Here is a 15444-nt window from a genome sequence, read left to right as displayed (position 1 = left end):
TCAATAAAAGTGATGGACAAACAGACAGACATGACCAAATGCACGAAGCAACAGAAAAATGGAAATGATGTTAAAGGGATAGTTCACCCCCAAAATGACATTTTTTTCCTATCGATTAGTCACCCCATGGAGACTTGAATTCATAGGAGTGGCATTTGATGACCGGCAGCGGTTCCGGTAGGAGACACAAAGAGTCTCCTTTGTGTCTCCTACCGGAACCGCTGGTCATCAAATTATTGGCTTAGGAATGCGACAAAAACAAAACAAAACATCTATGAATTCAAGTCTCCATGGGGTGACTAATCGATAGAAACAAAGTATTTTTTTCGGGTGAACTATCCCTTTAACAGAGCCAAGGCAATCTATTACTCACTTTATCAAACTTATCGTAGAAGGTGGCAGTGGCAGAATACCCAGGTTGTTCAAAGTGTCTCTATTCCATGTTGCAGGATCTCTGGGTGCACAAAAACATTTAATACGGTATTTCAGTTGTCATTGAAAAACAAAAAACATCATCAACGTTCAAATTGTCGGAGGTTACTTTTCAGCAAATGGGGAAAATAACCTGTTGTCCATTGGATCTCATGTAGTTGTTTGTCGTATGCCCTTGTTGATACTTTTCACTTATTAAATATTTTTAAATCCCACAGGCAGACTGGTGACCCTATTTTGGGCATTTTATTATCAGTGGTGTAAATTAACTAAGTGCATGTACTCAAGTACTGTAAATAAGTACAATTCTGAGGTATTTTTTACTTTACTGGAGTATTTCCAATTTTCAGTACTTTTACTTCTACTCCACTACATCTCAGAGGCAAATATAAATAATAAATCATTATTATTATTTGAAAACTTTAGTCACTAGTTACTTTATAGATTTTGATTATTATTACAAAACCACTTCAGCCCTATATACATTTCGCCTATTTGAAAATAGCTGATCAACAAGTTCACAATGTGTCGCGATGCAACGCATTGTGAGCTTGTAGATCTGCTATTTTCAAAAGATTTTTATGCATTTTATAGACTTGAAAAACATTCTGCATAAACTTGAACTACTTTTGGTACTTTAAGTATATTTTGATGCCAATACTTTTGTACTTTTACTCCAGTCAATTATGATTACCGGACTTTTACTTGTAACAGAGTGTTTCTACATTGCTGTATTGATACTTTTACTTATTGTAAGTAAAACGTTTGAATAATTTTTCCACCACTGCTAATAACTGAACTGTGCTTACCTGTATGTCGTTGTCCCTGACAACAGGAGGGTTTCCATGGCAGCCGCTCGATTTGTGTTGATATTTGGGCAGTTCTTTAGTTTCTCCAGGATGGATGAGTGAGAATTCGTAATATAAGCCGCACCAATCTTACAGCACATGTTACCCAAAACTGATATGTTATCCTCTGTCAAGGTTGTGGTTGTTATACCCTAAGACAGAAAAAAAGGGGGAAAAAATACTAATAAACTTAAGCACATGAAATCTGTGAAAATAGCAGATCTACAAGCTCATAGATCGATTTTGTGTACAGGGAAAAAAATAGGCGGCCTAATATAGACCCCTGGGGGACTCTGGTCAATGAAGTGGTTAAAGGTTTCGGTTCATTCATGAAAATAATGGCATCAGAACTATTAATATCACAGCATTGAAATTGGATTGTAAGCTATCTATATTGTCCTGTATAACTGTTATATGTTAGTTATAATGTGAAGGTTTGAAGATCATCTGTACAATGTTCTCCCTGAGACCCAATGTCAGTGGATTTGACTGTCATTATCAGTAATAGTTTAATTTGTGTGGGTCCGGTGGTTACTGGTTACTCTCAACTCACCAGGCAAGTCCTGGCATTTTTTAACAGAGCAGTACGTTTGTAGCTGAGAGCACTGGAAAAGACGGAGAAATCTGCATCAGCCAGCTCTTGGAAATAGGCTCTGCAGTTCGCCGGTGGCACCAGAGAGTAAAATAACCATCATTGCAATTAAATATCACGAAAACTAAATTGAACCAATCCCATCACAGCCCATAAGCCGTTGGTTCTCAAAGTGGGGTCCGGGGACCCCCAGGGGTACTTGAGGGGGTTCCAGGGGGTCCCCAGCAAAATGTGTTAATATAGCATCACAATAATTATGACCTTTTATACTTTGGCTATTCCTCCTCAGCGTCGCAACGTTTTTCCTTCTTTTTAGTATTTTTAAGCCTTTTATGTTTTTTACATGTACTTAAAAGACGTATGAAAAAATTGCCTTTCCCTGTTCTCAAGTAAAATATTGATATGTGATTAAAATGTGATTAATTGTGATGAATTCATTACAAAGCCTCTAATTAATTTGATAAATGTTTTTAATCGAGTCCCAGCCCTAGTTCTTATTATATATATTTATAATGTTCTTACCCTTCATCACAGACACCTGTAGCAGAGTCTCCAAACTTTGATCCGGTCTACACAAACTGACCGTTGGAGATTTCCCCAGCAGAGCCACATGACTTCCCTGTGGAAGAGAAAGAAATATCCTTCAATACACTGGTATGAAATATCCAGTGGTGTAAAGTAACTAAGTACATTTACTAAAGTACTGTACTTAAGTACAATTAGAAGGTACTTTTACTTTACTGGAGTATTTCCAATTGTCTATACTTTTACTTTACTGGCAAAAATATGTTGTCATTTCAAACCTTAATTTGCATGGTTACATTTTCTATTATCTTTACTTTATGTTTTTACCGTTCCAGAGAACATAACAAGGTGGGACACAAACTCAGCCAATCCAGTTGGAAATGCAGTCAGGGAGTCAAACACTGCGTTGATGACAACGTCTTTCTCAGCAGGAAGAGGCAACACCACAAGTTCTGCACTCTGCTTTGGAGACAGGAGCCTTACAGCCTCCAGCTGGACAGAAAGACAGTCAAGAAAAGATTATCACCACCACTGGATTTTATTTGATAATAATAAGGTAACTATTTGGTCTAATCATTCTTTAGAGTTGTTTTTTTTATGTGGCAGCGATGAAGTCTTACAGGGGAGAAGCTTGGGTTGAGATTCAGGAATTCTCTGACAGACACAAGGGCTGAGAATGGCCTAAAGTTGTTCTGCAGCCAGTAAGCACTGCTGTTGGACACACAGCCTCGGTCTGGAGGGGACAGATCAGAACAAAGTATTAAGGCATTCAAACAGAAAAATGTCTGCAAATACCAGTCAAAACATTTTCCAGTGAAGATATCCCATTCTAATTGAGAATAGAATGGGAATATATTTATTTAGCAAATACATTTGAAAATGAGAGTCAAACTGTTATTGAGATATTGCAGTTAGTCAGTACCTGGCTGTGGTCGGGAGAGGAAAGGGAGGATTAGTTCCTTCAGGCCCAAATGCTGCTGCTGTGAGGTCATGTTGTCAAACTGATGGCTAAACTCCTTCAAACTGGTGAATCAAACACAGAATGAGAAATACTTATTTCTTAGCTTATTGGTGAAGCTAGAGAAAAGGCAACGGAGTCATCAAAATCAAAATCATCCCCCAGGAAGAATGAAGGTGCACAGAAAAGTCTATGGAAATCCAGCCACTAGTTTTCAAGACATCTTCTTTGGGACCAAAGTGACAGATGGAGGTATAGACCAAACAACCAACATACAGTAGCCATCCTTAGAGCCCTGCTGCTAGTGGGGCTAAAATACATGCAGGTCAATACTTACACTTGCTGGTATGAGTTACAGCTGAGATTCCTGCTGCTAAGGCAGCGTAGAAACCATGCAGATGACAGGAACCCTCTCAAACGTCCAGAGAACCACGTCCTGATGACATCACTGTCCCTCAACTGTTTATCAGTCAGAATTGCCACTCTCATCTCTCCAATCACATCCAGAACCACAGATGCTGATGGACCAGTCATGGTCATGGACTAGGGGAAGGATTACATGGGTCAATATTTAATATGATTAAATTTGTATTAATATTACTTGAGGATATTTAGTGTATGGAATAGTAGATAAAGATTATGGCTCTATAATAGAGATATTCTTTCAAATCTTGATAGACTGTTTGCCTGACAGTGAATGTTTTTATTAGCATTTTTTTTCATTAGCAAATCTTTTTAAGATTATTAAAAACATGAGCTTTAAATTTAAATAATTTCATAATTCAGATGTGTTACTTTTAATTTGTTTTAGAGATTGTTCATTCTGTCTTCACCATAAAAGTTGTTTTCAGTGTCTGGTTAGAGCTACTTTTTGTACCGTGTTGGTAAGAAGATCCAGAGCTGCATCCAACACCCCAGAGGTCTTAGAGAGGAACAGCTTCCAGACTGGTCTGGAACTAGTGGAGCTGGGTGACTGGTTACACTTCATCACTGATGCCAGATCCTGTGCTGTCAACATGGACACCTGGGTGGAGATAATGGACAGAGCAGAACAGGACAAAATTCAGGAAACGTTTAAAGAAGTCAAGATTAGAAAAGGTGCTGTTGAGTTAAATCTGAGAGACTTTAGTGGCTTGCTGAAGCACAAGCGTATTCTTCAATGCCATAGTCGCAAAAACGTCCATTCATTTGACCACTGTTGAGGAGGAGCTGCAGTGCAGTGCTAGGGTAGAGGAATGGAAAAGAAGATCAAACATTTCTGACATTGCAACAAAATAATACTTTATAAAGAAAAGGGAAAAAAGGAAAGGTGAGATTATGATAATGGTTTCTTTGATTCAGGAAACTCACCTGTTAACTCCAACACAAATGTCGGTTTCTGTGAAAACATGAGAGAAAATGAAATAATGATAATTTATAAAAAAAAAAAAAAAAGATGATTGAGAAAAAAAATGAAGAACACAATACACTTACCATTTGCTTGAGTAATGTTGCACTTGGGAAAGAAAAAGAGTGAAATGGTTGTGAATTTGCATTATTCTGGTTAGACTTTAATCTCTGAATACAATTCAAGGTACTTACGGCTCCACTGTATGTGATGCAGCCTAGGAGAATACAAGTGCACATAGTTTTTGTTAATAACAAACACGATTAGAAAACATCCACTGCTAATTACATATAAATATGAACAACAGCAAAGTGAAACATCACTTTAAGTTATGTAGATAGAAAATCTCACCTGGTGGAACTTGCTGAAGTAAAGCCAGCTTGTTGTATGAGATCAATGATGCTACACCTGAAGGAACAGTAGGCATGGCCTGGTCCAGTCTGGTGAGATGGGAAACTGAAACCCATCATTTGAGTTGTTTCTATCCACATTCACCACATAAAAATATGAGACTTGGAACTTGAAAAGATGATGAGGATTTTCAACTGAAAAAAGTGTTGCACCGTTTGACAAGTTTACATGTTGCACCGGTTGATGCACTTTGAAACATGTCTATCCACAAACCTTATTCCACAAATCTCTATCCCAGCAACACACTCTCGCGAGATTTGGGAAGATATCTGAAGGGTCCATCTGCAGTCTGACGGACGAGACATAGAGGGCGCTGTCCCTTATTTTTTAACTCTATTTTTTAACTCTATTGAAAACATGAGCTTTAAATTTAAATCATTTCAGAATTCAGATGTGTTACTTTTAATTCGTTTTAGAGATTGTTCATTCTGTCTTCACCATAAAAGTTGTTTTCAGTGTCTGGTTAGAGCTACTTTTTGTACCGTGTTGGTAAGAAGATCCAGAGCTGCATCCAACACCCCAGAGGTCTTAGAGAGGAACAGCTTCCAGACTGGTCTGGAACTAGTGGAGCTGGGGGACTGGTTACACTTCATCACTGATGCCAGATCCTGTGCTGTCAACATGGACACCTGGGTGGAGATAATGGACAGAGCAGAACAGGACAAAATTCAGGAAACGTTTAAAGAAGTCAAGATTAGAAAAGGTGCTGTTGAGTTAAATCTGAGAGACTTTAGTGGCTTGCTGAAGCACAAGCGTATTCTTCAATGCCATAGTCGCAAAAACGTCCATTCATTTGACCACTGTTGAGGAGGAGCTGCAGTGCAGTGCTAGGGTAGAGGAATGGAAAAGAAGATCAAACATTTCTGACATTGCAACAAAATAATACTTTATAAAGAAAAGGGAAAAAAGGAAAGGTGAGATTATGATAATGGTTTCTTTGATTCAGGAAACTCACCTGTTAACTCCAACACAAATGTCGGTTTCTGTGAAAACATGAGAGAAAATGAAATAATGATAATTTATAAAAAAAAAAAAAAAAGATGATTGAGAAAAAAAATGAAGAACACAATACACTTACCATTTGCTTGAGTAATGTTGCACTTGGGAAAGAAAAAGAGTGAAATGGTTGTGAATTTGCATTATTCTGGTTAGACTTTAATCTCTGAATACAATTCCAGGTACTTACGGCTCCACTGTATGTGATGCAGCCTAGGAGAATACAAGTGCACATAGTTTTTGTTAATAACAAACACGATTAGAAAACATCCACTGCTAATTACATATAAATATGAACAACAGCAAAGTGAAACATCACTTTAAGTTATGTAGATAGAAAATCTCACCTGGTGGAACTTGCTGAAGTAAAGCCAGCTTGTTGTATGAGATCAATGATGCTACACCTGAAGGAACAGTAGGCATGGCCTGGTCCAGTCTGGTGAAACTGAAACCCAACAAGTTGAAGTTAATATCACTTTAATGAAATATTAACCACGTCTTCAAAATCCAGGACATAGATAAATATGAACTCACATTATTTGGAATGACGAGCAGGAAATGTTTCCCTGAGAAATGACAAAAAGATGTTGTCATTTTAAACCAAATGTGCATAGTTACTGTTTCTATTATTATTACTTTATAGTGTTTACCTTTACAGAGAACATAACAAGGTGGGACACAAACTCAGCCAACTCAGTTGGAGATGCAGTCAGGGAGTCAAACACTGTGTTGATGACAACGTCTTTCTCAGCTAGAAGAGGCAACACCACAAGTTCTGCACTCTGCTTTGGAGACAGGAGCTTTACAGCCTCCAGCTGGACAGAAATAACACAAAGGAAAGCATTATCACCACAACTGGATTTTATTTGATAGTAACAAGGTAATTATCTCTTATAGCTCTAATAATTAATCAATGTTTTGTAAAGTAGCAGCTCTAAAGTCTTACAGGGGAGAAGCTCGGGTTGTGATTCAGGATCTCTTTGACAGACACAAGGACTGAGAATGGCCCAAAGTTGTTCTGCAACCAGTAAACACTGCTGTTGGACACGCAGCCTTGGTCTGGAGGGGACAGATTAGAATGAAACATTAAGGCTTTCAAAAAGAAAGATGTTTGGAAAGTCAATAGATGTTCTAATAAAAAGGATTCCATTCTAATTGAATGTAAAATAGATTTGGAAATGAGAACCAAACTGTTACTGTTATTGAGATAGTGTAGTTAGTCAGTACCTGACTGTGGCTTGGACAGGAAAGGGAGGATTAGTTCCTTCAGGACCAAATGCTGCTGCTGTGAGGTCATGTTGTCAAAACTCCAGCAATCTATGGGTCAAACAACAGCACACAGAATGAGAAATAATTGCTTTATATTCAACTTCACAATGGATGATGTATCAGTCTAGACTAGAGAAACAAATGTTTAATATAAAGATTGTGAGAGTAACTTTATGTTACAGTGACCAAAATACAGACACAAAATATATAGATGTGATAGAGTTACAGCAGATGTGACGCATTTGTGACAGGGTAATATAATGTTAAAAGCTCCAGCTCTGTGCTTACATTTGCTGGTATGTGTGACAGCTGAGGTTCCTGTTGCTGAGGCAGTATAGAAACATTCCTGATGCAGATGACAGGAACCCTCTCAAATGTCCAGAGAACCACGATGACATCACTGTCCCTCAACTGTTCATCAGTCAGTATCGACACTCTCATCTCTCCAATCACATCCAGAACCACAGAGGCTGATGGACCAGTAAAGGTCAGGGACTAAGAGAAAGATGCAATTGAATAGCTGATTATTGAGAGTTATTCTTAACATTTCTCTCTAAAACTGATGGAGATAACAAAGTTCATCCTCTGGTGGCCACTCAGGGACACGACAGGCTCTGTCCAAAAGGCTATTATTCATTAATTGATCATTTGAGTTGTTTCTATCCACATTCACCACATAAAAACATGAGACTTGGAACTTGAAAAGATGATGAGGATTTTCAACTGAAAAAAGTGTTGCACCGTTTGACAAGTTTACATGTTGCACCGTTTGATGCACTTTGAAACATGTCTATCCACAAACCTTATTCCACAAATCTCTATCCCAGCAACGGATACAATGTTGAGCAGAAACAGGAGCCCATCTAGCATAAGACTGAACTAGAATTTTCACAATTCAGGGCAATTGCAAAGTGTGGTTGCGCCGACGCAGAGTTCTGGGTTGCGGCCATGGGGGTCCAAGGAATCCATCGTCACATAGTAGTTCACAGTCCAGTCCCCAGTGGAACATATGGTGTTGTAGATCTCAAAATAAATTATTGTTAAAGCAAACTTGCCTTTTTTTTTTACCTTATTGTTGTGATCTGAGATATTGTGAGGAGACAATACCCTGTGTATATAGAGTAAATGGCATATCTGCTATTTGCAAACAGGTTGTAAATACTCAGAAGACATTTCACGTTTTCCCCACACTTATATTATGATGTCATGTTTTGTGAGTATAAGATTCAGCACCTATTTTTCCCCAGTATGATAATAGATATTAAATACCTTGTAATGTACTTGGGAACGTCTCACCATATAATACATGTGGAACCATTACGATACTTGTCGACCTGGCTAGTAGCTGGGTTGAAGCCATACCATTTTGTATATTGTAAAATAGATACTCCCCAGCATATCAGGCACATCAATGTTACTGAATGGTGTCAATACCACAATGAAAAACTATTGTTTAGCCTACATTGTGACAGACTTGTCATCACCAGGCAGGAGTTTTGGATAAGCTCTAATGTCCATGTAGATTGCTTCACAATTTTACACACAGTAGAGGGATTGAAGTCCATTTTGTCCAGCAGGCAGAGATAGTCTGACAACACTTTCAATTACAAGCTTTGACTCTTGCATGGATCAAACCGTTAAGTGGATAAGTTGGTCAAATAAATTAAAACACCAGATTGTAGAAGGCAAAAGTTATTGTCAGTTAAACAAACAACTTTTGTGTATTATGTTCATATGTGTATGGGCTTAGGTATTAATGAGATGTTACATTTCAGTTTCACTTTTTGTTCAGCTTTAGTAGTGAAGAACCCTTCTGATTGTGAATAGTAATTCCAAAAAAAACAAAAAACACACACACATCTGTATTCATTGTAAATGTTAAATACATGTGACTAAATACATTACCAAACATATAGATTCACTTTTCAAACACATGGTAAAAAGAATAATAAGTAGAGACAAAGCAGAGCAGATATAGTTTAAAGTATTTATTAACACAATTGTATTATTGGTACCTTTACTGTAAGCAACACCATCAATATATTTGTCCTATCAATTATTGTTATTATAGTTGTTGTTATTATGATTATATATGTAATAATAGTATGGTTATATTTTCTATATATAGGTTAATTATAGTTTTTAGTGATAATTATACAAGGTATGCTCTTGGTTGCTTGTTATTGCAGAAAATGCACTTATAACCTCTGGTGATTAGTAGCTTTCGTTCCCTACCTTTGTTGATTGCACTTATTGTAAGTCGCTTTGGATAAAAGCGTCTGCTAAATGACTGTAATGTAATGTAATGTAATGTATTACAATGCCTGTAAACAGTTTATTATTGACAGATATATAGTTGATGCTATAATGATTATTATTACTACTATTACTGTTATTATCCAAAATTATATTCTAACTTTTAAGTAAATTCAATATTTTCCAGGGTGAAGCAAAAAAAACGCCTCCTATTTCAGCCAATTTAGGAGTGCACGGGGAAAAAAATCTTGCACCGACCCCTTTGTTAAAAAAGGGGATCAAGCAAGCTACTGGTAAATATATTAATATATTATTAAACAACATGTAACATTCTGAAAAATAGGTAAAAATTGTAGGGCTGCAACTATATTGATTAAGTTAATTATCTCAAAGTGTATTTAGTAGATATATAATTTTGTATTTATCAATGAATCAATGTGTAACATTTTCCATAATTATTTTGGGATTACATTTATTAGTTTAATTAAGAAATTAAGTCCTATTTTAATAAGTGTATATTGGCTGTTTGAATAAAATTCAAGACAATAATTTGATGACCGTGTGTATTTCCGGTAGGAGACACAAATAATCTACTTTGTGTCTCCTACCGGATACATTAGCTGGTAGGAGACGGAATCAAATTATTGGCTTAGGAATGCGCAATGTGCAATTGATAAAAATAAGTCATTTTTTGGGTGAACTCCTCCTTTAACACTGGCCCTGGAATGACCCAAAGACACTTAAGCCACATCCACACAGAGACGTTTTCAAAAATGTCACAGAGTCGTTTTCAAAAAGTTTACCGTACACACGAAATCGTCTCAAGAAATGTGTGTGTCCACGCGAAACCACTGAAAACACCACAAACTGAAAACACTGTAGTATATATGTCCGGCCTGTGGGTGGTGCTGTGGTGGAAAGCAACTAAGTACATTTACTCAAGTACTGTACTTAAGTACAATTTTGAGGTATTTTTTAGGTGTTTCCAATTTTCAATACTTTTACTTCTACTCCACTACATCTCAGAGGAAAATATTGTACTTTTACTACACTACAATTATTTGAACGCTTTAGTTACTAGTTACTTTGCAGATATAAATCATTACATTATAAAAAATACATTATTTGCCCTATTTTACATAGTCTATTTGAAAATAGCCGATCTACAAGCTCACAACGGGCATCGTTACACATTGTGAGCTTGTAGATCAGCTATTTTCAAACATTTCAGTACTTTAAGTATATTTTGATGCCAATACTTTTGTACTTTTACTTTGATTGAACTCAAGTAACATTTTGAGCACAGGCCTTTTACTTGTAACAGAGTATTTTTATATTGTGGTATTGCTACTTTCACTTAAGTAAAATATCCGAGTACTTCTTCCACCCAAATTAATTTGACCCACTGATGGTCAACTATAGTCGAGATAGGTTGCGAGCGTCCTCACTACCGTCCTGGCTGAATTCAACCGGGTGTTTGTACTTTCTCTATTTACAACCCATAAATCTACATAAACGTTCAGATTTCAAATATAAAGTGCTTAACTCATGGTCATGGATGTTACAATTCACTTCGAGTGGGTATAAGTACCCGCATCTTCCGTATTGTTCAATAAAGAGCGTTTTAATCCGATCGGCGGCCATTTTCTCATAGAGTTATAATGTATCAGAGTGCAATACACCTCCCAACCGATAGGGTCGCGTAAATGAAAGCCAATGGAGAAAATTCGAAGACAATAGCCACCAATCCGATTAAAATGATTTTTATTGAACAATACGGAAGATAGGTGTACTTATGCGGACCCATACATAATTGCAACATCTGTGGCCATGGGGTCAGCATTTATATTAGAAATATGAACGTTTATGTAGATGTACGGGTTATAAATGGAGAAAGTGCAAACACCAGGGAGAAGTTCATCCATGACCGTCGTAACAGACGACCGTCATGTGATCCATGGCTGGCCAACAGCAAGGCGTTTGTTTTCATTCTTATAAGACCGCATGGCTCATTTATATGCACGTGAATATACTTTAAAAAGTACATTTACTCCATGTCCACTTGTTGCGTTAAGCGAGAGGTGGAGCTATGGCGAAAATATGACCATATCACACCCACCCTTCGCTCACTTCACTGGCTCCCCATCTCCTTCAGGACCGAATACAAGATTTCCCTTCTCACCCATCAGTGCATTTACGGCAACCCCCCCCCCCCCCCCACCTCAAAGAACTCCTCACCGAAGCCTCCGCTCCAACAACACCAACCTTCTTGTTGTGCCTGACACCAACCTCCGCACCATGGGTGACCGGGCCTTCTGTCAAACAGCCCCATGTCTGTGGAATGCCCTCCCAGACTACCTGAGAGCGCCACAGTACACTGATGCTTTTAAAAATAGACTAAAAACCTACCTTTTAAAAAAAGCATTTTTCTAATTTTTCATGGACTTTGTTTGTTTTTCGTATTGAGTTTTAATTTCTAAATGTTGGCCCTTTAGTTTAGCCTGGTTGGGTCTATTGTAATTGTTTTGTTGCCTATGCTGTTTTTATGCTCTGCTTTTAATCTGTAGCACTCTGAGATCCGTGAGAATGTAAAGTGCGAATAATGTAAAGTATGAATAAAATGTATTATTATTATTATTATTATTATTATTAGCTGACAACTATAGAAAATGTAAGCAACATATACTTGTCACCTGAATACCAGTGGTTCTCAAACTATTGTAATGTCAAAGAGCTTCCATTTTTTAGCCTATGCATTAAACCACAGACCCCCACAACCTAGTATTTGCCCCCAAGACAATGTCAATAAGCCAACATTAGATAGTTACACACCTTGCAGTAGGTCTGGGATGGTGTGTCTGTCACCTGGGTCCGCAGCAGGAGCTGTAAAAAAAAGAAATACAATATTTTAGACACAAAGCTATGAAAGTACATGCATATCAATAGACAATAGCAGATCTACAAGCTCACAAGTGAGCTTGTAAGCCTACAAGCTCACACTAGTTGCATTGTGTGCTTGTAGATCTGCCATTTTCAAATAGCCAAAGTTTAAATGGGGCTGAAGTGGTTAATGCACCCTATGTTTTTTAGCGGCGCTAAAAAAAAGAGTTAAGCTACAGTGTATATATATTGGCAATGCCTCCTTAAAAAACGGACAATGGACTGACCCCAAGAACATTTCCATATGCTAACATTAGATAGTTAGATCTAAAACGCTTTTATTTGCACATGTGTCATGTTATGTTAAACAAACCTTGCAGTAGTGCAGTCTGGGACGGTCCCCTCAATCCACAGCTGTGTTGGCCAAGATATCAGGTCCAGTGTACAGCAACGCCACAGCTGAACATTTCAAGCAAACATACTGTATTTTAGACACAAATATATATTTGTCACTATATAAATATAGTGACAATAGCAGATCTACAAGCTCACAAGTTATCCACAAGCTGACAAGTGAGCTTGTCGATCGGCTATTTAAAATAAGGCAACAAGTTTACAGTGAGCTTGTAGATCTGCTATTTTCCAAACATTAAACTCACAGTGAGCTTGTAGATATGCTATCAGTGATGTTGCTAGGTTTTCAATGTAATAATGTAATGTAATAAAATGTTGTGTTTTTTTTTTTTTATCTCATTCTCTTTTATCTCCAAGGGTTATACTTATAGCTACATTCAAATTATCTGAACATTAAACAAAATGTGGCAAATTTTAAACTATGTGTAAAAGAAAGTGTGTGTGAGTACATTATATCCTAATACACTGGTTCTCAACCTTTTCAGAATGCGACCCCCCCAAAATAATCATATTTTTACTGGGGGGCCACCAAAATAATCATATTTGAACCGGGGATCCCCCAAAATAATCATATTTGAACTGCCCCCCCCCCCCCCCCGACACGCACTTCAGGGGTTGTGGCATTACGTTTAGTTTGACTTGGTTCCACAGTAGCTGTAGAATACAACTCTCGTAGACGTATTTACGATTCTGACGTCTTCAATCTACGAGAGTTGTAGGGTTCACGCCCCATGGAGACCTGGACTTTTTGCACCATGCCCTGCAGATACTCAAAACGTGTACAAATTGAAAATAAAAGGTGCTTACCTCAAAGCCCCAAATGTTAACTACTTCTACGGGGTAGTAGTTTAATGTAATAATCCATATCTTTCAATAAAAAAAGTGTTTTATTGCCGTCTGTGGAACGCCATTTTTTCACCCTCGTTAACTTCCCGTTTACATTGAGTGTAATTCCGGGTTTCAACGGATGCGCCCCCTCACTACCCGTCACTACCGCCCATTGGGAACTTCCGACAGAATCGGCCACAGACGGCATTAAAGCACTTCTTTATTGAAATATATGGATTATTACATTAAACTACTACCCCGTAGAGACAGTTAACATTTGGGGCTTGAGGGTAAGCACCTTAATTTTCAATTTGGACACGTTTTGAGTATCTGAGGGGCATAGTGCAGAAAGTCCAGGTCTCCATGGGGCGTGAACCCTACAACTCTCGTAGATTGAAAACGTCAGAATCATAAATACGTCTACGAGAGTTGTATTCTACAGCTAGTTCCACAGATAAATATTGTGAGGCGTTGTGAGCTTGTGGATCTGCTATTTTCTTAGATGATTTTAGATAAGAGCTAGCCCTGAAACGTCATGTGAACCATGGCTAGATAAGAGCCTATCTAAAAGAATCATGCAGTGGCTATATTTTTAACACAAATGCATGCTGCTTCGATGCGAGAGTGTGTTGCGTGTAAACCACAGCACAGATTTGCATCGCATTGTAAACAGCTCTTATACACACTTTGTGAGTTTCTAACTTGCGGTCACAGCCAGTGTGTGGTATTTTTAGATGGATCTTACTGTAACAGACAGATCTATCCACCGTTCCAGCCAGGACTGTTTTTAGCAGCCACAGGGCATGGATCACAGACTATATATTATAACCATGATCAACACGACGGAGCCAGCTAGCCGCTAAACATTAGCGTAAGTCGGTGTTGCCAGATCTGGCGAAAGAAATAAGCAGCAAGTCTATACAAAGAAGCCCAAAATAAGCAAATAGGGGGCAGGTCAGTCAAACTTTATTGTCTAATGTTGAGAGCAGTGATTTTAAAACATTTTCATGCTATGGCCCCCAATATTTACAAGCTACTTTACAGAAAAAAAGGAAGCCCAAAGTCGCTTATAATTACAGATTTGGCAACACAGGACTCTGGACTGCGCTGAGAGCAGCCACAAACACAACACACACACACACACACACACACACACACACACACACACACACACACACACACACACACACACACACACACACACACACACACACACACGTAACAGTAGCCTGAAACAAACCTAACCTGGCGATTGCACTTAATTCATTTAAGGCCCGTACATATACATAAACGTTCAAATTTCAAATATAAAGTTCTTACCTCATGGCCACGGATGTGAAAATTCTGTTCGAGCCCTCAAAAGTAACCGTATCTTCAGTATTGTTCAATAAAAAGCATTTTAATCCGATCGGTGGCCATTTTCTCACTATGTCCGCCATGCTTTCAACTGCATTACCCATCGGTTGGTAGGTGTACTGCACTCTGATAGTGTGCCCCAACTATGAGCAAATGGCCACCGATCGGATTAAGATGCGTTTTTATTGAACAATACGGAAGATACGGCTACTTCTGAGGGCCCGTACATAATTATAACATCCGTGGCCATGGGGTAAAAACTTTGAAATCTGAACGTAGATGTAGGGTCCAA

At 38.0% G+C, this 15444-nt stretch overlaps 1 protein-coding gene and 1 long non-coding RNA gene across 2 annotated transcripts; both read right to left on the bottom strand.

The window, feature by feature from the left end:
* Positions 1 to 412: 412 nt before the first annotated feature.
* LOC311055471 lies at positions 413 to 1962 on the bottom strand. The gene is made up of 3 exons (XR_014601795.1): positions 1834 to 1962; positions 1242 to 1432; positions 413 to 454 (listed from the first exon to the last, which is right to left on the bottom strand). It is a non-coding gene; the product is annotated as an uncharacterized lncRNA (long non-coding RNA).
* Positions 1963 to 5883: 3921 nt separating this feature from the next.
* Positions 5884 to 15235, bottom strand: LOC311054801 (uncharacterized protein; the record flags this gene model as incomplete). Its single annotated transcript, XM_084070804.1, has 12 exons — positions 5884 to 5980; positions 6109 to 6136; positions 6232 to 6253; positions 6340 to 6362; positions 6497 to 6594; positions 6684 to 6715; positions 6800 to 6964; positions 7096 to 7208; positions 7820 to 7913; positions 11913 to 12032; positions 12507 to 12557; positions 15224 to 15235. The coding sequence occupies 12 exons, from the start codon at positions 15233 to 15235 to the stop codon at positions 5884 to 5886; spliced, it is 855 nt and encodes a 284-aa protein (XP_083926930.1).
* Between the last annotated feature and the right edge of the window lie 209 nt (positions 15236 to 15444).

This window comes from Gymnoscopelus microlampas, assembly GCF_963454915.1.
Source record: "Gymnoscopelus microlampas genome assembly, chromosome: 11".
In the NCBI taxonomy this organism is placed as follows: Eukaryota; Metazoa; Chordata; class Actinopteri; order Myctophiformes; family Myctophidae; genus Gymnoscopelus; species Gymnoscopelus microlampas.
This window is presented reverse-complemented; position numbering and strand designations above follow the sequence as displayed.